This window comes from Rhopilema esculentum, chromosome 2 (genome assembly GCF_057945365.1).
Source record: "Rhopilema esculentum isolate cy_ngs chromosome 2, ASM5794536v1, whole genome shotgun sequence".
Lineage (NCBI taxonomy): Eukaryota > Metazoa > Cnidaria > Scyphozoa > Rhizostomeae > Rhizostomatidae > Rhopilema > Rhopilema esculentum.
This window is the reverse complement of record NC_142816.1, coordinates 3,564,977-3,592,581: the sequence shown is the minus strand read 5'-3', so window position 1 is coordinate 3,592,581 and position 27,605 is coordinate 3,564,977. Positions and strand designations below refer to the sequence as shown.

Sequence of the window (27,605 nt, the reverse complement as noted above, 5' to 3'; positions counted from 1 at the left end):
GCTTCGTCTTTGGCTAAAACGACGTTTCCCGATCTGTTTCAGCAGCAAAATTTAATACCCCCAAGGTGCCCTTTCTGCAGTTCCTGCCCCCGCCGCATCACGATGCTTCCGGCGCCTCTGAGTGCAATAACAAAAACCCGGGAGGAAAAAACCAAAAAGTGACCTTTGCAAAAAAGGAGTTTGCACTAGCCTCTGCGGAACCAGCCTCTCTCTTGTATTTTCCAGCAGTAAACATTTGGCGGCAATAGCCTAAGAAGAAAGTTCCAGGGAACAGATCATTTCTATGGAACAGATCAACAGAATTTAACAAGAATACAAAGATGATCTTCATCGACCTTTGATAGTTAGGTATGATGCATTTTTTAACTTTTCAAAGTCAATAAGTGGTCCAAGCTAATGTTTGTTTACAGGTCGGTTCAAAACTTGAAACAAAAAGTTTGCTGGTAAATTAGTTAGTTTGTATTTCAAATGCACAGTAGGTTATTTTGATCTGATATACACGTCTTTTTTATAAGAAACCTAGTAATAGAGCCCAAGCTAGGTTTCTTATAAAAAACGTGTTTGTCTTAAGTGGAAGAACAAATGTAACACAAGAAAGTCTAATGCAAGTCTAAAAGGGAGAGACAATTGCTTATTTTAGTCTAAGCAAAATATTATGTACATAACTGTTTTGTTTTGTTAAAAGGGGAATATCAATATGGTGCATTATCCTCAATTCCTCAGAGAGCCTTGCATGAATCATGCATATTTATCTGCCTTATCTATGCCAAGGTCAGGTCCAGAGCAATTTTGAAGGAGGGGCAGTTGGAAGCCGGGCGCTGTAAAATTTTCAGAAATCGATGACAAGTGTACACTGTATACAACAATTTCAGTCCCTAACTACTGTCAGAAGGCTCTCCATTCACTCTGTAAGGGAATTTTCACAATAATTGTTGTATACTTTGAGGTAATCCTTGAAGTAAATTAACCTATAAGTCTCAGAAACTTTTTCACCTGATTCCCAATCTTGAAAAGGGGCAAAAAATGTCCAGAAAAGGGCACCAGACTTGCTTCAACTCAGTGAGGGAGGGGCAACTGCCCCTTGTTTCCCCCTTTAAATCCAACACTGATCTATGCAATGAGAAGTATATGCAAATGTTATATGTGCATTTTAATGCTAAAATACAAAAGTAATTCAAAGACATGCTTAATAAGAAAGAATTCAAAAGAATTTTGTTAGCGTTCAGAAAACCTTTGTTTGAGAACACATGATAGTGTTAATTGTGTATTTGTTCTTTTAATTTATGAACCGAACTGAAAGCATGTTTTCAAAGTTTCTTTGTAATTCACATGAAATATTATTATACATACATACTGTGTGTCATCTTAAGCTCATTAAAAAATGTTGTTTAATTTCAATTTCATAGATATTTAATCACAGCCATGTTACTATGAAGTGTTACAAAAAACTAGATGCCAAAAGTAATGAACCAAATTTACTGCACAGTCTGGTTTTCATTTACAATGGCATAATTTATCCCCATCTCCATTTTCTGAGCATCTTCGTTATCTGCATAATGCTACAAGTGAAACAGTGTATATTTTTAGCTAAACTTAATTTAATTTTTTACTCTATTAACTGTTAAAGTGCAGAGGGTAAATTGTCTTTGAATCGTAACCCAAAACAAAATCTTCTATGAAACACTAGTTCTAGTTAAAAAATGTGCTAGTGGAGCAAAGATTCCCAGAAATTTTGTAATCAAAAGGGCACATTTGATAGTGAGTGCTGGATAGAAAGAATTGACCCTCATTGAAGTTTGAAACATAAAGCTAACTGACTGGCAAATATTCTGCTAAAATGCTTTCAATGCATAACTGACATTTTTGAATAAAATTCACAATACCAAAGAATCTCTGTGCTTCTTGGAAATAAATTTGCCTTGGTTTAATATTAAGCTATTGCATATGGTTTAAAAATACTGCTTTTTATTGAAAAGATTTATATCTTCTAATCTTAAGAATCAACAGAAAAAAGTGCTTATTTTAGAGCTTTATATGGAAGTGATACCTATGTTTGAAAGCTGTTTGCTTAGTATAAAAAGCTTTCAGTAATCTAAGGCCTCTCTTTTGAGAAGGTGTTTATAAGGATGAAATGCACATTTGGTATTCTCGCTGCTTTGATACTCAAATAACTCAAACACGCAAGAACCCTTCGTGAAATTCGGTATTCTCCTCTTTGCCTTCTAGATTTACAGATGATGCTGTTTTAGTCTCTTCCACCACTTCTGTTTTAGTCTTTTGGTCTCTTTTTATCTTGTTAGCCTTGCTTCTTCATGAAGGACCGTAATTTCGAGAAAAAAATCCGCTACACAAGGTTGAATATTATAAAGGTAATCTTCCCTATTAGTTTACGATCTGGCTATTGATGTTGATACTTTCTCTGGCTTTCTAAAAGAATTTTAGGCACAAAATTATTTTTTTCATCAAAATGATCGGGGAATGAAATGCTTCAGCCCTCTAGCCTCCACGGAAATTGCGGTTCTGTCATGTAATTTACTTTAAGTATTTTTCAAGATTTTATTAACACAAGTTCATGTATCCTTTTGTAGAAAAAGTAAAAGAAATCGCATACCTGGAGTACTAGAGTGCCTGCAACTGATGCGAGAAATGAAAATTAAATGACAGCTATTCCAAATGCACAGGCTGTAATGAAAACAGGTGATAATGCATATTCTGAATTTTGTGTTGTCTTTAGCAAACATTTTCCATTTCATTCAATGCATGGCAAGATTTCAAAATTTTTTCATTTCGTATATATAAGCTCTTGAACCCGATAAAGTCTTTTCAACGGAATACAGGCGAAAAGCTTTACCATAAGTACAGTCAAATGCAGTTTATCCTCTGAATAGTTTTAGAAAGCTATAATACCTATTAACTTGGATACAAGCATCGTCTTGTTAGCACTCATGTCTGGGTATCGAGGCTTGACGATGTCTTCAACTGTTACTGCAGTTAGAGAATTTAGGCCGGATGATGCAGTGCTAAGAGAGAGGAGAGAGAATCCCAGATATCACGGCTATTTCGGTATCAACAATCACTGCCACAAGTCTCGAGACACATATGTCAGTTTTCAATGGCAAATATATCCAACCATCTCTCCTTCTTTCAACAATATTGGTTTGTTCAACAGGGACCGTGAAAGCTTTAGCCCCCCCTTCCATAATTTCCAAAATGTACTTAAACCATACAAAAATAGATTTGCTCTTGTTTTTAGCATGTTTAGTCCCTCAAACATTTTATCCCCCACAATCTGTAATATGCTTTGCAATCCTTGTTGCTTAAAAAAAAGGAAAAATGGAGGAATAAAAAGTACGTTTTTAATGTGATTTACATGGAATATTCTGTGGAAGGGGATGGGAGAAGTTTAGTATCGTGACAAAAGCAACATTTTATAAACACACCACGGGCGACTGGGTGCTCCGAAAATTTTGGCAGACATTTCAATTAAAACATTGCGAAGAGGAAAAGAAATGAGAGCTGTACCGAAAACTGTTTCAGGCAAATGTTTTGACATAAAGATTGGTGGGTCCTTTATTGCAAAGAGGCTACAAATTATGTAACTCGTCAGTTTATTATTCTTGAAAATAAAAAGGTCAATATCATTCTTGTTTTCAAGCTTCAAAATTTAATAGGTGTACATAAGAGGTTTGTATCCAAAAGACAAGGCCAAAGAGGTTGATACCAAGTAGCTTTGTGTGGTTTTTTTGAAACGTCACTTTGAAACATCAAAACAGATATTATCATTGTTTGCTTAGTGCCTACTGGCCGCACCTCCCAATGATTCCTTTTAGCCAATATAAGTCAAACAGAATAGAGAACTGTAAAACTAAGGTTTTTTTCAAAGTATCGGATAGTGTATACCGGCCTCAACCCAACTCTGTCAGAAAAACTTCTCATGTATGTAGAATGTTTTTGGTTGATAAATATTGGAGCTAGGTTGAACAAAAGCGACTTCTCGGCAGCAAGCAGCACTTTAAGAATCTCAAATATCGAAGTGAAACTGATATATAACAATCAAGATTTCAAACACAGGCCAATAATTCTGGACACTGATGATATAAATTTTAACGTCTGATTTCCTTTTCAACCACCTTTTGTCCACTACTGCTTGCCATAATCACATTGATTTCTGAACTAGAAGGTGAATTTTAAACCATTAAAAACGCGTCATAGCCCACCTTAGATTCAAAGATCTTTGTTACAAAGAGGGAATTAAACGGCGAAATATTTGGCTAGGAAAGCCATGGGTTATTCGATATACCTTCTCGATACATTGAAACCACTTTCTTGTTGTTCATTTGATGTTTCAAAAACTGGTCCCGTTCGAGTCCTAGACCTATGTTAGTTTGACCAACATCTCATTTTAACAAAGTCTTTCGCTATCTGAGTGTGAAACGCTGTGAATTTACGATATCATGGTAAATCTACCTCGATAGAAAGGATTACGGTACGGTAATCACGGCATGAACTCAAAGCATTAATGATCATAAATTTAGATGCACTTCATTTCAGTCAAATTATTTTACTCATGCTACTAAATTCCTTTTAAGGGGGTGGGTGGGGGTCTTTGATTTCAGCATGTTAGCTTGTATTGCGTGAGTATGATTTGTAGGGTATTTACTTTTTCACACTTTTCAAGGATGACGCTGATAAGAGTCGTTGAACGACGACTTGTGATATTGTCAAGTTTGGAATCAATGAGAACGTGCCTCCAACCACAAGTATCCAAAATGTGTTCCATACGATTGAAGCTGCCAAAAAAGATACGATTTCATAAATTCAACTAAGCTGATGCATGGAAGTGCTGTTTTAGAAAGGTATAGTAACAATTCTTCCTAATGTTATTCAAGTGTGTTTTCAGCTTGCCATGGGATTCACTTAAAATGCTTTCATGTCGTTCTTTATAAGGCGGATTCTCCATTTATGTTGGGATTGGTTAACGATGTAGTCCTGGAACCCACCACAGTAGATTTCACCTCATATTATTGTTTGTAGGTGTACTTAGGTGAAAAATGTCAGCTCAACCATACCCGATGGTCTGGACACCACAGCCTCTCAAATGCTGGCCTAGAGAATATTTTTTCCACTCGCAAGCTACATACCTAAAAACATGCCACAATGCAACAAAAACACCAGTGTTGGAGCAGAAACAATCCAACAGAAATACAAATTCATAGCCCCCCCCCTCCCCCGCAAGAAAATTTTACACCTCAAAGGTTACATAAGAAATTTATTTTAGCAGGGACTGGCATGATAATAGAAAACAAAATTATCATAGCTAACCAAATATTATGGTGGATTGAGCAAATCAGTCGCAAACACTTGCTAACAATGTGGTATGGTCACTACCGAGGAATATTACAAACGTAGCTTTTTCATTCTCAGAATCACTGTTCTTGTCAGTTCTGCACATTTTCAATAAGTCTAGGAGCAGTCTTTGGAGCAGAATCGCTTTGATACCATTGAATGCGAGTAGTCCCACCACCATATGTTCACCCATATGTTCTAGCAATAATGGCAGTTCTTTTGACCTTTCCATCAGCACAGATCCACATGGTACCACTGCGCATGCATCCATTCTATATACTTCTCTAATGTCTGCGTATTGACTTGTACTTATCAATAAGCATATGTTGGCGTGCTTCACCGACATTTGTCAAGTTGGATTGTACATACATAACACAAACAAATCTTTGAATTGATTGGACAATATTATCTTATCCTGTCTGCAGAGCTCAACTTACAGAATGTTTCGTTGGCATCTTTCCTTTTCTGTGAAACCTCAATAGATCTTATTTTTCCTTTCCTGTGAAACACAGCTGTGTATTCCAACCCAGTAAATGCGTGATATATTTGGTATTTGAGGAATATTTGACTGCTGCCACAGTTCTAACCAATTGTGCATTGGCAGATTCATCTCTGACCTAGTTCCGATTGCAATTACCAAGAAGTCTGGTCTACTGTGCACACAACAACATTTGCTGTTCCATGTTTCTTACCAGTACGTGTTAGCATTCTCTCGCCAGCTTTTTCTCTTTTTGTATGAAGGTTTTCCATCTCTATTCGTTCAACCTTCAATAGCAGCATATTGAAAAGAAGTATTACCACAGTTTGCATGAAGAAATATTTCACTAAGTAACGCAGCAAACTTTTGATTCTCCCAAATAACATGTCAGCAATTGAATCATTGCCTCCATGAAGCTAATATTTTTCAGTGACTCTCTCTTCAACTACTTGGACGTTGCTATGAAGGTGCCGTGATCTTCGTGTTTCTCTCTCTTTCTTTTCGATGGAAGGCTGCACCAAATTGTCAACAAAAAGTATACAGTCGATACATTTGAGTGTTAAGGATTCTTTTGAGTATGTATTCTGCCAATTGTCCGAAATAATTTGGCAAATCTGAATACATAAAGAAGTAAAACAAGACATCAATCACCTAAACGTCGACTTCTGCTAGAAGACATCACCTAAACATCTGCATCTACATCACACAGTGACCATTGAACTGGTGTCAGAGGGTAGGTCAGCACAATACCCATGTCAATCTTTTTCTGAAGTAAATGATACAGAATACTCCCAAACAAATCTCGAACTTGAGTTACTGCCATTTTCTTCTCGCCAACTTTAACACATCGCTTTATACTTTCTGTTGTAAATGTAAGTAGCTCAAGCTGTGTTATCTCTGCTTAAATCTTTCTGGCTGTGCAAGGAATAAGTTAAAAAAAATTTTGTGAGCTGCATTTCCGTTCTCTTTAACCAACAGAAAACTTGTGTGCATTGCTTTGCAGCATTTTCAGTGCAAATGTTGTATAGATGCTGGGGTCAAGGTCTAGGTGAAAAGGATTCATTGTGTCTTTTATCGTATCTTTCAATAGCCCCAAATGCATGTTGTCTTTCTTGATTCAATACTGTTTCAAGTCAAGAATGACGTCTTACTTACCATCCATGCTAAGAGAATCAAAAATTGTTTATACCGACAATGTCCTCAAGAAATGAAACGTTACCGTGCCGAAATCGAAATTTTCATGGATGCAACTCTTGTTTGCTGACATGCAAAGGTTCCAATTTTTGCTGACATGCTGCATCAGCATTGATCATTTGCCCCATGGTTTTGTTAATGGGGTTGGTTAAAAAAGGAAATTCCAGTGAGTTTGATGACAAACATTTCTTGTATGAAGTCTTAATACACTTCTGGATGGGTTTTCAAAAGTCTAAATCTCAATCTTGATCGAGAATTTCGGTTTGAATGATAACAGTAAGAATCAGCAATTATAAAAGATAAGAACCGGCAAAGGTTAAATACTAGCTTTAAGTGTTGAAGTAATTCAAAAATAAAGTAAGATAAATCGAAATAAAATTAAAAGAAATGAAAAAGGGTTTATAGTACGTTTTTAGATATATGACTTGTGAGACAAGAAAGGGTTCTCTGGGGCAAAATTTTGGAGGCTGTGGTACCAGAACCCTCTGGATTAAATAACGATCTATGTAAGTCAATTGTACCAGGAAAATTTATTTAAAATAATTAACGACGTTTCGAGCATACCCTCTGGATTAGTTTGAGTTGACAAACAGATTTTCGCACATGCAACAATGATATGGGGTCAGACCTTCTGTAAAAAATGGGGTGAAATCTTCTGAGTTAGACTCCAGGACTAATGTTATAATGACAGAAATGTTTCAATAATTTATAGAAAAGTTTCTAGGAAATTCCTTCTTTGCGTACAAACTCTAGATTTAATGAAAACCCTAGATTTTACATTCAAATAAATTTATTCTTAAGTAGCTAAAGTCTTCTATGAAACCAGTCGAGTCTGCGCACAGATTTTCTTTAGGTATCTTTAAAAGTGCTTCATCCCCATGCATAGGTTATAATATTGCATATTTGTCGAAGAAATTTCAGTTACCGTTTGGAGGTATTTTTCTAGGCAGGTTTTTGGCAATTATGTTGCCTGTTACATTGCACCCAAAGGGTAATTTAAGTCCCAAGACTTTTTCTATTATCATAAGTTACCTTGTAGCAAGAAAAAAAAGTTCTTTATTTTATCTTGCTTGTAGTAAATCAACATTTTGTCTCAAGATTTTTGGCATTTATTGAACTTCCTTTTGCAGTCAAACAGAACTGATTGAAATCAAGCATATGTATGGTAGCCAAGAACTATTCGAGGAATAAAACAAAAATTTGAAGAAGCCCTGTCTGACATATGATGTAAATCAGGTACTTCAATCAATACATTCTTCGTTATTATGATTTTGATTATCTACTTCTTCATAAAAGTCTATCATGGCTTTGAAAAACTCACTCAAACAGTGTCAGTCGTTTTTCATCATTTGCGCGACAAATAGCGTTTAAATACAGAGACAGTTCTTTGAGAGTTAAACATTCCAGTTTATTAAGACCATTCGACCTTTAAAAGTAATTCCATTTTCGTTCAAATACGTAAATGGGTAGAGCATGTTTTAGTACGTTTTAACATTGATTCTAACCCATAGTTTTCAAGCAGCACGCTTAACATATTATAAATAACAAATCTACCAAACACGAAACTTCGTTTAAAACTTTTAGCTAGGAATTTTCAAAATCTTCAGAACAAAGAGATTGGAACCTTTCATATTAGCCCTCCTCATCCGCCCATATTCTTAATTTTGTTGCCCTTTGCATCTTCTTTCTACTCTCCTGCAGAACTTTACGGTTCCCGCAGAACTTTCCCATTTGCTCGTGTTTCCTCCCTACCTTATTGTTGCTGGCTCTGATTCTTAAGGGATGCTACCTAAATTCAATTTAGAAAAAGGACTTGAAGGCAATGTATGTATGAAATGTATGAATATATAGATCTATTTACATTGTATCACAAGTGATGCTGGAAGGAAAGCTTCAAATGAGTTAATTAACTGACAAAGCAGTAAAGGTAACCCTGTTCATCGAAACTTCTCATTGTCCCGTTTGACGTCAAAGCCACTATAATAGGCCCCATCCTCACAGAACACTGGCACTTCAAACCAGCCGATGCTTATCTCAAACAAATCTGGAACAATACCTGACCATGTCTATCTCTCACCAGAGGCCCTAACCTTAAGGGCGTGCATTTTTTCTGTAAAACATCAATCGGTCATTCTATTATCTATGATTCTGCAACCAGTCATTTCATGGTTTGCATTAATGCACCCACTATTCCTTATTCCACCTTTTAGTCATTTGTCATTACACCATTTTGGAAAGCACAAAACCGTGATTCGACATTCTCCAATTAGACAAACGTCAAGCTGTTATTCATGATTCAGAAAATTTGCTGATTTTCATTCCAATGTGCAAATGGGTTGAGGCAATCAAGTCAGTAAGAGAATCGTTCCAAGAATTTAATACCCCCCGTCAGGGTACTTGGTACTTGCTACGTAAGAACGGCACTGCATTCTTACATAGAACGGGCTTCGGTGGTGCCCGCCCTTCATACCTGCTAAATTGAAAAGAGAGGGGGATATTTCCAAGGAATAAAACTCACTATTTCCAAGGAATAAAACTCACTAATTACAAGCCTAAATTACTGTTGCTCATTTTAACGTACCTTGCTGCAGCATCTCTGTTAGTTGGATTGCATTCTTTCCCGTTTGGACTTGCTTAGATTTTAGGGCTGTTTGCTACCAAACGATTTTAGGGCTGTTTTGTAGATTTCTTTGATTTTCGTCGTTTTTCAACGAGAGAGATAAACAAGATGCTTAAACATTATTTTCAGTCTGTATTTCAAAGCAGAAGGTATAACATTCTTCTGGCTGATATGGTAGGCATCTATAACATAGCAGGCATCATTTATCGCTTGTGTCGTCATGCCTCAGGGTGGACACTTCTGAACAACTATTTTCACATGTAGAGGAAGAGAAATGTTCAAAAATACTGGGGAGGCATGAGAAAATCACAAAAATTAACTTATGTATTACAAAATAAACAGGAAACCTACAACGCGGACGCCACAACTGAATCTTTTTTCCAAATACTAGCGAAAGAGACGGAGTTAGCTTAAGTGTAAACATTAGTGGAAATGTATCATTGTTTCTTTAAAAAAACATTATGATTACATTTTCAATGTATTTTACACTAGTTCAGTTGCAGTCTGTAATATCGTCAGTGAAATAGTGATCAAATGTAATATCTTAAGGTTATGAAATATAACTATTTTGAAAACATGGAATCTGGAATGTTAGAATGTTGGAATACTGGGATGTCGGAATGTTGGAATGTTTTCGTGAACCTTAATGTACATGCTAACAAGTACATTTGAATTTAATTTGGGTTCATCGATACGAGAAGTTATCATGCATGCAGGCTCAAGTTAGCAAGGCTGAAGTTATTCTTTTCACATTCGAAAATTCAAACTTTCCACAATTCATGTTTGAACACAATTCATGTTTCCAAGGTAGCCTATTGAGTAACAGCAGACTTCTTTAAATTTTCTTCCATTTTGCAGCTTAACTAGGGCGCAAAGGCTGATCCCACTCAGATTTTTCATCACAATATTTAGCAAAAACATGTGGGCGACAGCGTAACAGGTCACAACATGCTCAGAGGATGATACAATTTGCTTGCCTTGCTGAGGGTTTTGCGTTTTGTGAATTGTATATTTTTATGAATCAAAATTCTGTGCTTGAAACGAGATGTCATCTTTGTTTGAGTCCCAAGAAAGTCCCAAAATTTAAACGGTTAAAGACTGGGTACTAGTGTTTAGCTCCTCAGCGTCGTTGCGCGTAGCAGATGAGAATTTGAGTACAACTGACAAAGTACATAATGAGGGACGGGGCCTGAGTGGACACGTCTCCTCCCAGTTCTCGGCAGGATCGATTTTGTATTTCGGCTACATTCGATGATAAAAGGCAACAGGAGGGGTATTATTTTAGCAATGTACTTTTTGTGATGTATCCTATGATTTTGAAACTGCCTTTACAAAACCAAAAGCTGGTCATGTCATGTATGTAATTCCTTTATGATTACCAACAAAAAGTTGAATTTCGGGATGGCCAGTAATCTGTCACTATCTCATCCTAGCCTTTGTCAAAGCCGGTGTCATATGCGTTTCGGTAACCTTATGCATTTCGGTCCGGGTACTCAAACGCATGGCAATTTTGGTTATGCAAAATCGTACCCAAGCACTTAAACAATAGGGTACCAAAACGCATATGACACCGGCTTCCTCAAGTGATCGCACGTTAACATAAACTAGGCAGGGTTGCCAGTTTGGTTTTTCCTACTCTGAAAACCAAAAACCTAGATTTATTTGAATTTGTTTGGATTTAAAAATGTTATTTGGTTTTAGCCAAAAAAATTAGCTTATTTTGCATTTATCGAAAAACTTGCGCGATTTGCAAAAGCCCTTGCCAGATGCCAGAACACTACTTGCCACATTACTTTGCGCTTAAAGATTCTAATTACCTCCCTACGCATAGTTTTTGCGGCAAATTCAGGGAAGGTCAGCCCAAATGATCGTTTGTGCATATTTCAAGTGAAAAGAACTCATCATTTGTACAAGTGCGCATTTCGTGCAGACGCTACTGTCTTCAACTTGGCTTCACTGTTCCGTTGAGTTGAATTAAAGATTCATTCTTTGGCAACAATGAAATTTTAAAGGCAATTGACAGACGCAAAAGTGGCTTAAGCGATCTGTCAATCAATATTAGCCAATCAATAATAGCGTAAGTTGAACCACATTCACTGATTGGTGGATTCTGCCGATTTAGGAGGAAATAGGAAATAGGAAGTAGGAAATAGGAAATAGGAAATAGAAAATAGGAAATAGGAAACTTAAAGAAGAAAATACGAAACACTGGAGCCACATTGAAAACAGCAGAGTCTACACGTAAGCTAAGTGAACAAGGGTGTCGTTGAGACATTGGGAACAAAACTCTCTACATCGGGATACGGTCCAAAAACAAAATGGCAAACACACTTTCAGCAGTTGATTATGTTGTCTTTGCGCTGATGCTACTTTTCTCAAGTGTAATCGGCATCTACTACGGCTATAAAGGCAAGCAAACGACCACGAAGGAATACCTCACGGCAAGCGGTAGTATGCACTGGATGCCGATTTCTATATCTTTACTAGCATCGTTCTTATCTGCAATCGCATTGATGGGCATTCCATCTGAAATATACACTTACGGTATCCAGTACCTAATCACCTATCTCTCCTTCGTCGCCATGTTGTTGCTGTCTGCAATGATCTATGCACCGATATTTTACCAGACCAAAGTTACAAGTGCTAACGAGGTACGTAAAGTAAACACAAGCATTTTCCTAGCTTGCTCGTATTACAAGTTGTAAATCATAGAGGGCGATAGGGAGTTTAGCCCCATTTTCAAAGAGCAAGTTTATAAGAACACAAATTTAAATGCTGCAAAAAAGCAAGTACAAATTTAAAAGGAGCTGAGGCAGAGGTAAAATTTTATAAATGATGTAAAAACATTGCAAGAACATTGGAATAAAAAAGATATCTTTCAGGATTGGGTATGTCTTTTGCAAATCTTTGTAAAAAACAAACATTATTTGAATTACACCCTAATAATTCAAGAACAAATTGACAATTAACTCAAAAGTTTAGAAAAAATAAAAACCTAACTACATCTATCTTGAACCTCGATTTTCTCGTCGGACAATTTACTCTTAGAAAACGTGTACAAGATTCTAAACAAAATAATAGGAATTCTACAGTTTCTCTGATCAGAGAAAAGAAATTAGACGAATAATGTACGAGATTTCACAGAGTTATTTGCCCCTAAGTTATTCATGTTCTCATATAAAACACGTGATGACAGAAAGTGGTCTATTGTTACTTGAATTTTTTTTTGCAACAGCACCCTTTGCTCTTTCCACAACAAACTCCCTTTTTCGAGGAGCAAATCACTCCATATAAAGTCCCGTACACCTTTTGGTAGAAATCCTTTTGTTTTATCGGTAAATCTCTAGAATTCAATTTGTTTTATCGGCAAATTTCTAGACATCCTTTTGTTTTCATGTGAAACGTGTATCTTATTAACAAGAGTGAATTTTTCCTCCACCCTTTTTACGGTCACGATTTATTTATTTTCTGTCAACGTTTTCAAAGTGAAGAGAAAATATAAGAAATTGGGTCCTTTTATGTAAAAGAGTCATATGGTAAAAGAAGGCAACTATGTGATCGCTATTTTATTAATTAGAAAACTGCGAATGAACCTTTCCTCATCTTCGTGGAAAGAGTATTGAAAATGTAACCATAATGTTATTATAAAAACAATTATCCATTTCTTGGTATATACATAAACGTTTACTCCATTTTTTCTCTAGTATTTGGAAAAGAGATTCAGTCGTGGTGTCCGCCTTGTAGGATGTGCCCTGTTTATTTTGCAATACGTAAGTCATTTTTTGTGATTTTTCTCACACCTGTCCAGTCTTTTTGCACCATTCCCTTGCTTTACGTCTGAAAATAGCTGAGCAGAAGTGTCAAGCTTGAAGCATGACTTCATCAAGTGACAAATGAAACCTGCAAGATATTAGCCAGAACAATGATATAACTTCTGACTTGAAAAACAGCCTGTAAAAATAATGTCTAAGCAACTTGTTTGTCCCTCTTGTCGGAAAACAATGAAAAATCAAAGAAAAACACAAAAATCATTTGATCACAAGATTTATTGAAAAAATATGCGAATGATAAGAACAGTTAAAGATATGTGAACAAAAAGGTTAAGAGAGATGCCACTAGAGCGGCCAAGATGTGAAAATGAAATTTTAAAAACAAAAATGGAAAAATGAGAAAAGATGAGATGAAGGAGTAGTCACTGCCATCTGCATCCAAACTCTGATGGAAAGTGGTTGAGGGTCTACTTGCATATTTTTGTGCAAAAAACTTGAATAAGGCAGAAAATAATATAAGGGTATTATGAAAGCAACTACACTTTTTTATTTATAAGAAAGATTTTATAAGAACACAAGCCTCAAAACTGGTCAAAAGTTAAGAACAAATTAAGAACAAGCTGAGGCTGAGCTTCTGCAAAATGCAATTTTGAACAACGTTTTTTCTCAAATTCGAGGATTTTTAGCGATGTGTGGGTGCTTTTTCGGTGAATATTCAAATTTGTCAGCAAATTAAGGCTGTCTCGCTCACTTTGTTGGCAAATGAGGCCTGAACACCTCCTTAGAGCGAAAAAGCTAGCAATAGCACTGCTTACACCCTCTTAATTTAAGAACAAATTGAGAACAATCCAGCCTTAGATTTTCGAAAAAATTAAGAACAGTCAGCCTGAACTTAAATTTACTGGTTCTTATAAAAAAAGAGTGTAATCAGCCAGAAACCCACGAGAGACAAGATTAGAAAGGAACCAATAAATATCATAACATATACACAACAGTGTCTGGTGAAATATTCTCTGTTTACTGTTCATATATAGCAAAAAAGAATCTCCGAGAAGCGGCTCTTTGTTAATGGCCTAGCCTTGGATGGACCAATTTACTCTTAACTTTGGGCATTTTGGTGAGAGTTAGAACCGGTCTGATATTTTATCAGCTTTATTCAAGATAGAAATCGGCTGAAATTAAGTGCGAGTGTTTTGTGAGGATAGAGTCTATAGCAATGGTTTTGACATAAAATAGGACCTAATTTAAGGTTTTTTGGAGAGGGTTCGATGTTGACTAAGTGAATATCCACAATAAAATGTTATGGGGGGCCTATAACAGTGGTTTTGACGTCAAATGGGGTCATGAGTGGTATAACTTGGGGTATTTTGGAGGAGGTTCCACATTGATGTAGTGTGGGTCCATAGTAATTATCAACTTTGAGGATCAATTATAATCCCCAAGAGGAGGGGATGAAGGAGTGTTCTTCTCAAAAGCAAACGAGAATAAATGACAGCTCAACCATAAAATATATGGTTATGACTCTGTATACGCCTTGTTTGGCCGCTAGAAATCCCTTTCCCAAAGCCTTCGTCTAAAATTCGTATGATTCCTGGTTAATAAGTATGATTCCTGGTTACTTCAATTGATTTGGTGACCAGATTCATTACAGGAACATTTGATTGACATATTGATTAAGTTCAAATTGATCGCCTTTAAGGTGTCCTACGTCTCGATGTAAATTATAGAGATTGCCACTGATGATAATCATTATGCTACAACTGATTGACTGATATCTGATTAATCATATGATCGTCCGTAGATTTTATACCTGGCAGTGGTTATCTTTGCTCCAAGTCTTGCTTTGCAGGCAGGTAAGATTGGGTCATTCTCCTTAATTCAATTACACTTTTTTAATAATAATACCTTGAATTTCTGTGCTTAAATATTCCTTAAAGTTATGATTCTGAGTTTAAAAATATTCGTAATTAACACTGAAGGAAATTAGGCATACTAACTGAATCATGCAAAAAAGAATTGGAGCTATCTAATTGTAACTGTCGATATGGTCTTTCTTAATGTCGTTATGAAAGTTTTATAACTACCAAGACTACTGAAGTCTCTCGGCAGATTATTCAAATTAAAAATCTACATGCAGACAAATTATAGGCAGACATCTATGATGTAGTGATAATGTCAGCTAAGAGGAATCTTGGCCCCGATAAGTTTAAAAAACACCCTATTTCAGTGATTTTTGCAAAATTTTGAAAAGGTATCCCTTTTTCCAAGTTTCAATGTCCTAGGTTTGAGGGTATAAACTATCCCTTTATAGGAAGTCTTCCGGATAAACTTGGGTACACTTCTGAACAATACTGGGCACGCGGGAGCAAAGTGTCACCTCCTTTCTCTGGTCCTAAATTATATAGTTTTTTCATCTGTAAACCCAGATAAATATTACAGTTTTATGACTATATCATTTTTTCCTTTGCAGTTGCTGGCGTTCCAATGGCAGCTTCAATCATCTCAACAGGAGCTGTGTGTACTTTTTACACAACACTGGTTAGTGTCTTTATTGACATACTAGGAGAAGTATTTATCTGGTGAACTAGTTGTACTTTCGTGGGTTAAAGTTTTATTTGTTCGTAAAACAAAGTTTGGATTAACAGAATCATCTTCACTGCATCGTCAGTTGAAGTCAGCATGTTAATTAGGTTGCCCTCTAAAGCACATCCATATCGTGATAAAATTTTGTATTTGATTTAAGAGAATATAACAGATACTAAAAATCTAATTGATTTACTGGACATGGAACAGTTTGAAACTATTAATCTTTCTAAACATGTTTTCAAATGCATGTTTAACCCCAAACTGTACACGCTGCATGGAAATCGCGGAAAAGCTCAAACGAAGATCATGAAAAATATCAGGCAGCATAATTTCTCTTCAAATGTTGTTGTACAGTTGGAGCCTCCACAAGGGAGCCCAGATAAGGACAAATTCTGAAGGAACCTTGTGTTTTCTTCAAACCTGTTTTAACTCATGACTTTGACAACATTATCGTATCTTGTGCACTTCTCCTAGTACATACTATATCTGGACATTTACACAATAAAATTTTTTAGCAGAATGCCAATGAAGTTTTTTATCTCTTCATTCAGATGCAACCCCGATAGAAAATATGGTCTTAATATACTGGAAGGTCAAACTGCCAGAGAACTGTCCCTGTGAACTGTTCTCAAAATGATCGTTTCCTCTTCTTATTTTCCGAAATAACGAAAACATCCACATCCTTGATAATAACGCTTCATGCAGCTCATAGATAAAAAATGGACGGCATAAGGAAATTATTTTCTTATTTTCAGGGTGGAATGCGAGCAGTTGTATGGACTGATGTTTTCCAAGCTTTTATTATGATACTTGGTCTTATTGTTATTATTGTGACCGGCACAAATGAAGTAGGAGGCATTGGGAATGTTATTTGTCGTGCAAATGAAGGAGAACGACTGACACTGTTTGAGTGAGTTTTTCAAAGCCAAAATAGACTATTATGAAGACGTAGATAATCAAAATCATAATAGCGAAGAATGAATTGATTGAAGTACCTGATTCACGTCATATGTCAGACAGGGCTTCTTTGAACTTTTGTTTCCATTCATTTAATAGCTTTTGGACACCAAACATATGCTTGCTTTCAACCAATTGTGTTTGACTGAACAAGAAAGTGCAATAAAAGCCAAAAGTCTTGGAACAAAATATTGATTTACTTGTGAAAATAGGGAAAAGTCTTGAGACAAATCAGCTCTAGGATGCAATACATTTGACTGGCAACAAACTCGTTAAAACATTTTTAGAAAAATACCTCCAAAAGTAAAGCACCATTAAATATTTTTATAAAAATACAATGATGTAACATGAGCAGGGGGGGGGGGGGATAAAACATTTTTGGTGATACTTGAGGGAAATCTCTAGCCCCTAAATTTAGAGTTTGCAACTAAGCAAAGAATTATCTTGCTTTGCATAACTTTTCTAGAAACTATTGAAAGACTTCAATCTTTAATACAACATCAACCAACCTATGTTATACAGAAATTGCCCTTTTAAGTATGGAACGTGAGTATTATAAGTGCATCTTACTCACTTGAATAGCGATATGCAGAAATGATATCATACCTTTCTAAAACAGCACTTCCATGCATCAACTCAGTCTTATAAAATTGTATTCTTGGCAGCTTCAATCCGGATCCAACAGTAAGGAACACATTTTGGACACTTGTAGTTGGAGGCACGTTCTCGTTGATTCCAAACTGGACAACATCACAAGTCGTCGTCCAACGATTCTTATCAGCGTCATCCTTGAAAAGTGTGAAAAAGTAAATATTTTAAAGTTCATATGCACTTAATACAAACTTTTACACTGCAATCAAGTGGATTTGACCTATTTGATCTAAATTTGGTTCATACCGCGAACATCCGCACCAAAACTGTCAGTTTAAACTGATCGTGTATAATCAGCCTTCACATCTATTTTGATTTCAGCTGATCTCTGGCCTAGTCATAGTATCATGTGAACTGCCAGCCTGTCAGATAATTTTATCGAATATTTTGTTTCCAAACAATTATTTGAAAACATATCTCTTTATTTCTAGAGCCATTTACATCAATGTCATCTTTTTATTTATCTTCGTGGTTGCCTGTTGCTTTGCTGGGTTGGTCATGTATGCTGTTTACGCTGGTTGTGATCTTCGTACGGCCAAAGAGATTAAAAGCAATGACCAGGTTTGTATTTCTTTCAAAATTTTCAGGTTAAAATAACTTTCTTGGGCCTTGGGAAAGGTTACTGAGATGTGAATCAAGGTGAAATCATTAAACTATTGTTAGCAACTGGAGTTACATACGAGGCTTCAAGCTTCAGGAAAGATACCAGATATCATTTGAATTTAGAAAGTTATGAAAGCAAAGCCCCCCCCCCCCCTGGCCCTTCTCGTCGGTCCCATGAGTGTGCTGTGCGTTTTTCAGCCCTGCATATTTCATGTGATGAAAATATTTGATTCAATGACTTTCACACTTTTTATGTTATATTTTCAGAGCTGATACCGCGAGTAAACATTTTGGGAGATATAGATTTCATAAAATATTTTAAGACAACTTAAGCAAACAGCAGATAAATCCTCATCGTAAATTTATGCCTTGATGGTGGAAAAAGGACGCCACTAGAATCTTACTCTACACCTTGCAGGTCATCCCATACTTCGTCGTCCACAAACTTTCCCATCTTACGGGAGTTCCTGGACTTTACACAGCTTGTCTATTCAGTGGAGCATTGAGGTTTGTAAAATCCTTGTAGCTTAATTCATGTACACCCTTTTTGGCATACCTTTAAAGGAAATATGAGGCTGATTCAGTTTTAGAGTTATGTAATTTACAGTTCAGTATCTTGCCATGGCTTAGAAGCACTGCAATGCAACTGAGAACAGGAACAGTATTGTATTGAGACAGGATTCTTGTGGCAAATTGTCTCTTTTTTCCTATAATTACTCTGTCTATGACCTAAATGATATGTTGCAGCTGTGGCCTTTAAACAGAGAAGCCTAAGAGCAGGGAGAGTATGGTGTCAAGATAGCCTTGTTCATCCTGGCTCAAATGCCTATGAACCAAATAATATTTTACAACCATTAAAGGTGTTTTTTATTGAGTTGGGTTGAGGCCTGTATACACCATACGATTCTTGGAAAAGTTCCTTGTACAATTCAAATCTCCTTTCCCAGAACTCCAAAACTTCAGGCAAAAATCTTACAAGTCGCATAAAAAGGATTCTTCCTTTTTTCTCATTTTTATAAGCAAACCAATATTTTTTCAAGAGGTAGAAAAGATTGCTGTATTGGCCCCTAAAACTGACTTTAATGTCCCACGACTTTTGGCAATGATTTTGGATACCAATATAGTCGTGGTACCTAGGGCTTCTAATCAAGCAACTTTCTTTTCCCTTTCTCTTAGCACTGCATCATCCGGCCTAAATTCTCTAACTGCAGTAACAGTTGAAGACATCGTCAAGCCTCGATACCCAGACATGAGTGCTAACAAGATGATGCTTGTATCCAAGTTAATAGGTATTATAGCTTTCTAAAACTATTCAGAGAAGAATAAACTGCATTCGACAATATCAAAATGAGAATCAGTTGTTTCCTACTGAAAATAAACAAAAAATTATAAAAATCTTCGTTTTGTTTATCAGCACGTAGGCCAGCTTTTCGTACGGAGTAAAAGAAAATGAAACGTTACTTTTACTCGGATTTAAGTATTAATCTTTATCAGTTCCCAGAGCTTGTATATATGAGATAATAACGATGAATGTAAGTAAATTGTACCAGGAAAAATTGATTAAATGAACAAACGACGTTTCGAGCATAATGAGGCCTGAAAAGAGAGTGATTAACATTTTAAAAAACTTTGGCATGCTTGGAGTAAGTGTTTGCTACTCACAACACAAAATCCACAATTTGCATTACCTCTTATTTTTATTGTAGCCTGTGCATTTGGAATAGCTGTCATTGCATGTTCGTTTCTCGCATCAGTTGCAGGCACTCTAGTACTCCAGGTATGTGATTGCTTAAAAAATGATAAATGGAGAGTTGATTTGTGCTAATGATGCATCTGAAGATATTTTAAGCAAGTTACTTAAAGTAAAGACGCTAATGCACGCTAAAAAGAATACTTTTCGTGAAGGAAGAAAATATCAAATGTGCATTTCATCTATTTTTTAATTTTTCTTTCCAAACAGATGTTCTTTTTTAGCTAAAAGCATTTTACCAAGTCAACCTCCCACCCCTTCCTAAACGTAGGTATCTTTTCCAGAAAAAGCTATCAAATAAGCTCTCATTTCCTGGCAATTTTAAAAGAGCAGCTATGAAGCTTTTTAACGATTTTTGCTTGAATTCTTCAACCTTTCGTATCTCTGCATATTTCTGTAATAATTTCCTTACGTCATTATAAACCTGGCTTTTTCAATGAGACAGTTTCAGCAGATTTCATGAACAATAGTTTCACTTTTTCTTTAGCTGGCCTATTCAATCACTGGGATTATTGGAGCTCCGAATTTTGGTATGTTTACACTTGGCATGTTCTCAACCAGAGCTCATTCAAAGGTCAGTTGAAGAAACAATTTGCCCTCTTTCATTGTTCAATACAGGGAAATACATAGTTAGGAATTGTTAAGAAATGCAAGGTCAATAGCGTTGTGGCTGAAGAGCCTGGGGAATAAATGGCCCTCTCTATTCTGAAATTGGTCGGATTTGGTGGAAAAATTGGGTGAAAAAGTTGTAAAGAAAATAACTCGTTGCGACAATGATTGAACTGCTGTGAAACCTCGTGTTTTGAAAGAAAAGAGGAGAATTTGCTTTACAATTTTTAAAGTTGGTGATGTTAGGCAAATGTCCAAGGGCCTAAAGCGAAGCCCTTAAAAAGGAAAGGAGGGAGGGGTTGGGAAGAGAGGGTTGAAGGATAGTTAATTTCAGTTTTGAATAGAGACAGGCTATGATTTTCAGGAAAGCAAGAAAAGGGAAGAGCGTTAGAAAGTTTATAAGTTCTTGGGAGGAAGGATAAGATGTAGGACAGAGTCCATGAATTTGGTAAAGGGACTTGAAAAGGGTGTATACAAGGAGAGATTTTAAGCGAGATTTTAAGATTTCTGGGCTAGTAAAATATACTTTGTAGCTTGCTGAGTAAACAAAATCGAGGTCATTGGGTGCATATATCATTTTTCAGTTATGTAAAACTATTGACTGTTATGACATCTTGTTTTGCAGGGTGCACTGGTTGGTGTTTTCACAGGGATAGCCATGACTACATGGATTTCACTTGGGGGCATTATGTACCCTGGGGACAAGGCACCAGCCCCATTGAATGTAAACAACTGCAGTGCTGTTGGCATTTCCAATGTTGTTAACAATAGAACAGGCATATACAAACCTCATGAGTATGAATGCACTAATTGATTACTAGAATTTAAAAATCTTGTTTTCAAGAAAAAAGAAAACAATATAATGGTGGTGGTAGTGGTGAAACATTGAAAATGACATCAACATAAAAAAGGAGACACAATGGCAATTGCACAGCATGACCTTCCAGACTAGGGGATGGAGGGTTATCAATAGCAAAATTAACCAGCAAAGACGTAGATGGTGAAGAAGTTTAGTGCTGTCTCAATAGATGATTTTACCAATAAACTAAGAATTTTGTAGACCAACTGATGTCCTACTGACCAACTATTGCAGAATTGGGAAAGAGTGATGTCACACTACCCTACATCCGCCTGCTACCTAGGCCCCTGTATAATGGATTCATGTTTAAATGTCTCTATTGGAAAGTATATTTATCTTTTTTGACGTCAGATTTCCAACCAGGCAGTGCAGTGGCTTGGGAGCAGTGTACCACCCTCGTAAAGAACAAAATTTTGCCAGGAAGTTCAAAAATTTGGTGTTTTTAAGACTGTTTAAAACAGTTTTTCTTTAGGTGCCCCCCCCAAAAAGAAATTGAATTACACTGTGACCCTGCTTCTAAGGAACAGAGCGAAGAAATTAATTTGGTGATAACTCTTCAAGGAGTTTGCAATGCGATAGTTATAGACTGAATTTTATTTTATGAAACCTGGCCTTGTAGGGTACCATAGATAACCAATAAGAATTGAATCAAGTAGTAATTTTGTAAGGTATGTGTTTACCTCTATATCTAGATGTATCGACATACCAGTCCTTAACCCAGATTTTCTCTTTCAGTTTCCCATTGGCAAAACTATACAGCTTGTCATATTTGTGGTATGGTGCTGTTGGTGCTTTGTGTACCATTGTGATCGGGTGGCTTGTCTCAGTAGCAACTAGTAAGAAGTTTAAAAATATAATTTTAATAGTATCAAAGATGATAATAAGTGAGGTTGGTGTCTCAAATCCAAATTAAGTTTCCACTGGCTTTCTCTAAAAAAATTTTTTCCTGGGGAAAAATAAATAATTTATGACCAACAATCTCAACCAGAAGGTAATTTAGCTCCCATTTCCCCCAACATTAAGCCAAATTTTGCTCTACATGTAAATATGAGAATTTATAAAACGACAAAACAATGGAATCTACACTAGTTAAACAAACAAATGCAAAGGGCTCTAAAACTAATAATCAAGAGATGTAAGAAAATGATTGCTTTTGATTAAAAAAGGATAGTCAGAGCTCAAAGAAAAAATTATTGGACAGGGACTGTGATTCACATTCACATTCAATCAAACTTTGTTGTCTGGAAATTTCATTGAATTTTTTTTTTCAATTTTGAAGATTCCTCTGACCAGCATAAGAAAGTTGACGAAAGTTTGTTATTTGACTACAAATCTAAAATTCAACGCATTCTTCCTGCAAGAAGGACAAAATTCAGGCCTAAACAGGATATTGCAAATGATGCATCAACACTTGAATTGAAGGTAATACTATGTTACATGCTTAATATTGCAAATTAAGCAAGATATTGTACAGTCACAGTTTTTCTGAAGAAGGTTGAGACATTTTTTGTGTTCATTGATAAACGTCAATTGATAATTTTAGAAAGAATTAGGTTTTGATTAGAAAGCAGATAATGTTTTTAAGGTGTATGGCTTTTATTCTTTTTCCTTCCTCTTAAAGTATTGATGGTTATATCTTATTCTATTTTTCATTTCTTATATACATTTCATCATGAATCAATGAGAAGATATCAATATTTTTATAAAAAGCAGTATTTGGATGCAATAATGAAAAGCTTTAACACAGGCAATTTTTTTCCAAGAAATAAGCTGTTTTGGTTTTACTGTATTATGTTTGCTATACATTACGAACATTTACACATAATCTTGGCCAGAAAATGAACACTTTTCACTGTTCACCCTTTAACTGGGATTTTAAGTTTACTATATGCATTTCCTATATGCATTTTCTAGCTGCATTTACTGTTAAATCTATCCTTTTGACTCAAAAAATTTCTGGAAACTTTTAATCCCCTAGCCCATTTTTTGAAAAGAACTTGGCATTCATGAAAGCTCTCAAAGATGACTTGCTTCTGTACATTAACAATTTATAAAATAATTAATTGAAGAAATTTATATGCAAATCTAGTTACTATTTCACTTGCAGCATTATGCAGATGTTGCTGATGCTCAGAAAATGGAGTTGGAAAGAAATGATGTCATGGTATTTGAAAACCAAAGTGCACAGTAGTTAGAGACACCTGCTTAAGATAGCTATTAGCCTGCATAATGATATTAATGTTTGCATTTAATTAGTGTAGAACCCATGTAGATTGCCGGAGAATATAATGTTTTCGTCTCCTACTGTTATTGAAACACTTCAGATTTTTAATTCTACAGGGCATGTAAAAAGTCTTTAGTATTTTATCTGAAACTGTTGATCTTGACAAGACTCTTCATCGAAGCGAGGAAATTGCTTCTTTTCTCTCTACAGGATCTTGTTCAGATATGCATGACAAAGCCTCTAACGATGATAGGTTTGAGGGAGTAACCATTGATCCTATAATATTTTGCTTGGACGGTGACAAGCCACTGCCTTACTCTTTTCAACTTATATTACACTATCTTACGATACATTTGTTTTTCTAAAGACACACATCCATGAAAATATCGTAGGCTATTGAAATAATATAAACTAACTTACGGGCAAACTTTCCGTTGTGTGAACCAGACTTTAAACGAGTCATTAGCTTAGACTTCCACTTCACTGTAAAGAAATTTTTTATACATTATACATAACAATCAGAGGTCGATAAAGATTATCCTTCATTATTACCACCACCGCCAAATATTTACCGCTAGAATATCAAGAGAGAGAGAGAGAGTTCTGGAAAATACTATCGATTAAACTTGTATCTTGCTACGTTCACCTTTTACTTTTAACTTTTAATATATTGGCGAGAAGATTACAAGGTGACAACATTACAAGGTGAACAATTTCTGAAGCTGTTATTTAGTGATCAAAATAGCTGGCTTGCTAAAATCATAGACAGTTTAGGTGTAAACCATTTTTTCATTATTTTCAAACTCAAAATGGACATAGAACGTTTCGTTTCGATTTTTTAATTTCATGTGCTTAGATAATGAGCAAATCAGAGTTTAAGATAAACAAGTCTTTAATGTCAAATGTAGAGCAACTCACCTTGTATCTGCATTGAAGCTTTAAAATCAAGCTGCACTGCAAAAAAATTTCTCACTTATAATTTTTTCATGTTTTGCGTCATTTTTTCCTCAAAACAGCAAACCAATAACATTGTAAAAGATCGGTGCATAAATTATGTCTTCTTGCTGTTCGTAAGTCCATCACATTAACATCGATTCAATAATAAACAATCAATTCAATAAATCTTCTTTATCCCTTCTCCTGGTGTATGGTCCAAATTTTATTTCAATTTTCTCATTTTCAGCCTCATGCCATGCCCCAACTTCGAGCTCCCGCGAATAAATATTTGCTTCACGAGAAAATAAATGAATCAAGGAATGAAAAGATGAATAAATCAATGAATGAATATATGAAAGAAGCTCTAGAGAAAGAGGAACTTTAGAGGAATGGTGACAAATTGGATGCCAAAATTCGAAAGCCAGACAAGAGATAAAGACCCTTAAAATTACATTGCGACTCATGAGTAGCAAGAATGCTCCTTTCTTATTAGTGCTCTTTTCTTCTATCTACAGCTTGTTTTTAATAAAAATTTGCATGTTTCAGGGCCATGAAAAATTCGATATTTTTCTAAGGCTATAGCCTTGCACTTTTTTCGAAAAATGACCACTACCAAAACAGTCTAAATATGCAATAAAAAGCAATAATCAATGCTTCTATTCTGATTTATTGCCCTTTTCGTTTATCTGCAGCTTTTTTTTAATAAAAATTTGCATGTTTTGGGGCCATGAAAAACTCGATATTTTTCTAAGGCTATAGCCTTGCACTTTTTTCGAAAAATGACCACTACCAAAACAGTCTAAATACGCAATAAAAAGCAATAATCAATGCTTCTATTCTGATTTATTGCCCTTTTCGTTTATCTGCAGCTTGTTTTTAATAAAAATTTGCATGTTTTGGGGCCATGAAAAACTCGATATTTTTCTAAGGCTATAGCCTTGCACTTTTTTCGAAAAATGACCACTACCAAAACAGTCTAAATATGCAATAAAAAGCAATAATTAATGCTTCTATTCTCATTTATTGCTCTTTTCGTTTATCTGCAGCTTGTTTTTAATAAAAATTTGCATGTCTTAGGGCCATGAAAAATTCGATATTTTTCTAAGGCTATAGCCTTGCACTTTTCTCGAAAAATGACCACTACCAAAACAGTCTAAATATGCAATAAAAAGCAATAATCAATGCTTCTATTCTGATTTATTGCCCTTTTCGTTTATCTGCAGCTTGTTTTTAATAAAAATTTGCATGTTTTGGGGCCATGAAAAACTCGATATTTTTCTAAGGCTATAGCCTTGCACTTTTTTCGAAAAATGACCACTACCAAAACAGTCTAAATACGCAATAAAAAGCAATAATCAATGCTTCTATTCTGATTTATTGCCCTTTTCGTTTATCTGCAGCTTGTTTTTAATAAAAATTTGCATGTTTTGGGGCCATGAAAAATTCGATATTTTTCTAAGGCTATAGCCTTGCACTTTTCTCGAAAAATGACCACTACCAAAACAGTCTAAATATGCGATAAAAAGCAATAATCAATGCTTCTATTCTGATTTATTGCCCTTTTCGTTTATCTGCAGCTTGTTTTTAATAAAAATTTGCATGTTTTGGGGCCATGAAAAATTCGATATTTTTCTAAGGCTATAGCCTTGCACTTTTCTCGAAAAATGACCACTACCAAAACAGTCTTAATATGCGATAAAAAGCAATAATCAATGCTTCTATTCTGATTTATTGCTCTTTTCGTTTATCTGCAGCTTGTTTTTAATAAAAATTTGCATGTTTTGGGGCCATGAAAAATTCGATATTTTTCTAAGGCTATAGCCTTGCACTTTTCTCGAAAAATGACCACTACCAAAACAGTCTTAATATGCGATAAAAAGCAATAATCAATGCTTCTATTCTGATTTATTGCTCTTTTCGTTTATCTGCAGCTTGTTTTTAATAAAAATTTGCATGTTTTGGGGCCATGAAAAACTCGATATTTTTCTAAGGCTATAGCCTTGCACTTTTTTCGAAAAATGACCACTACCAAAACAGTCTAAATATGCAATAAAAAGCAATAATCAATGCTTCTATTCTGATTTATTGCCCTTTTCGTTTATCTGCAGCTTGTTTTTAATAAAAATTTGCATGTTTTGGGGCCATGAAAAACTCGATATTTTTCTAAGGCTATAGCCTTGCACTTTTTTCGAAAAATGACCACTACCAAAACAGTCTAAATATGCAATAAAAAGCAATAATCAATGCTTCTATTCTGATTTATTGCCCTTTTCGTTTATCTGCAGCTTGTTTTTAATAAAAATTTGCATGTTTTGGGGCCATGAAAAACTCGATATTTTTCTAAGGCTATAGCCTTGCACTTTTTTCGAAAAATGACCACTACCAAAACAGTCTAAATATGCAATAAAAAGCAATAATCAATGCTTCTATTCTGATTTATTGCCCTTTTCGTTTATCTGCAGCTTGTTTTTAATAAAAATTTGCATGTTTTGGGGCCATGAAAAACTCGATATTTTTCTAAGGCTATAGCCTTGCACTTTTTTCGAAAAATGACCACTACCAAAACAGTCTAAATATGCAATAAAAAGCAATAATCAATGCTTCTATTCTGATTTATTGCCCTTTTCGTTTATCTGCAGCTTTTTTTTTTTATAAAAATTGGCATGTTTTGGGGCCATGAAAAACTCGATATTTTTCTAAGGCTATAGCCTTGCACTTTTTTCGAAAAATGATCACTACCAAAACAGTCTAAATATGCAATAAAAAGCAATAATCAATGCTTCTATTCTGATTTATTGCCCTTTTCGTTTATCTGCAGCTTGTTTTTAATAAAAATTTGCATGTTTTGGGGCCATGAAAAACTCGATATTTTTCTAAGGCTATAGCCTTGCACTTTTTTCGAAAAATGACCACTACCAAAACAGTCTAAATATGCAATAAAAAGCAATAATCAATGCTTCTATTCTGATTTATTGCCCTTTTCGTTTATCTGCAGCTTGTTTTTAATAAAAATTTGCATGTT

At 35.4% G+C, this 27,605-nt stretch overlaps 1 protein-coding gene and 2 long non-coding RNA genes across 5 annotated transcripts; 2 read left to right on the top strand and 1 right to left on the bottom strand.

The window, feature by feature from the left end:
* The first annotated feature begins 41 nt into the window (after positions 1 to 41).
* Positions 42 to 25,216, top strand: LOC135695446 (uncharacterized). 3 transcript variants are annotated; one of them, XR_016144044.1, is made up of 5 exons: positions 42 to 348; positions 2,589 to 2,697; positions 4,679 to 4,856; positions 8,149 to 8,254; positions 24,831 to 25,216. It is a non-coding gene; the product is annotated as an uncharacterized LOC135695446 (long non-coding RNA). The 3 variants fall into 3 exon arrangements; XR_010517251.2 differs by having other exon boundaries at positions 47 to 348; positions 8,157 to 8,254; positions 24,831 to 25,214; XR_016144045.1 differs by lacking the exons at positions 8,149 to 8,254; positions 24,831 to 25,216 and adding an exon at positions 5,968 to 6,276 and having other exon boundaries at positions 49 to 348.
* On the top strand, positions 11,957 to 23,777 carry LOC135695434 (sodium-coupled monocarboxylate transporter 1). Its single transcript, XM_065214523.2, has 15 exons — positions 11,957 to 12,289; positions 13,343 to 13,408; positions 15,210 to 15,261; positions 15,879 to 15,946; positions 16,750 to 16,904; positions 17,617 to 17,757; positions 18,034 to 18,163; positions 18,624 to 18,712; positions 19,382 to 19,494; positions 19,912 to 19,982; positions 20,443 to 20,529; positions 21,190 to 21,359; positions 22,159 to 22,259; positions 22,703 to 22,845; positions 23,531 to 23,777. Exons 1-15 carry the CDS (start codon positions 11,957 to 11,959, stop codon positions 23,612 to 23,614), a joined length of 1,803 nt encoding a protein of 600 aa, XP_065070595.2. The 3' UTR covers positions 23,615 to 23,777.
* Positions 12,287 to 22,243, bottom strand: LOC148960565 (uncharacterized). Its single transcript, XR_016144046.1, has 5 exons — positions 22,104 to 22,243; positions 19,894 to 19,993; positions 17,558 to 17,739; positions 16,990 to 17,096; positions 12,287 to 13,538 (listed from the first exon to the last, which is right to left on the bottom strand). It is a non-coding gene; the product is annotated as an uncharacterized LOC148960565 (long non-coding RNA).
* Positions 25,217 to 27,605: the final 2,389 nt, after the last annotated feature.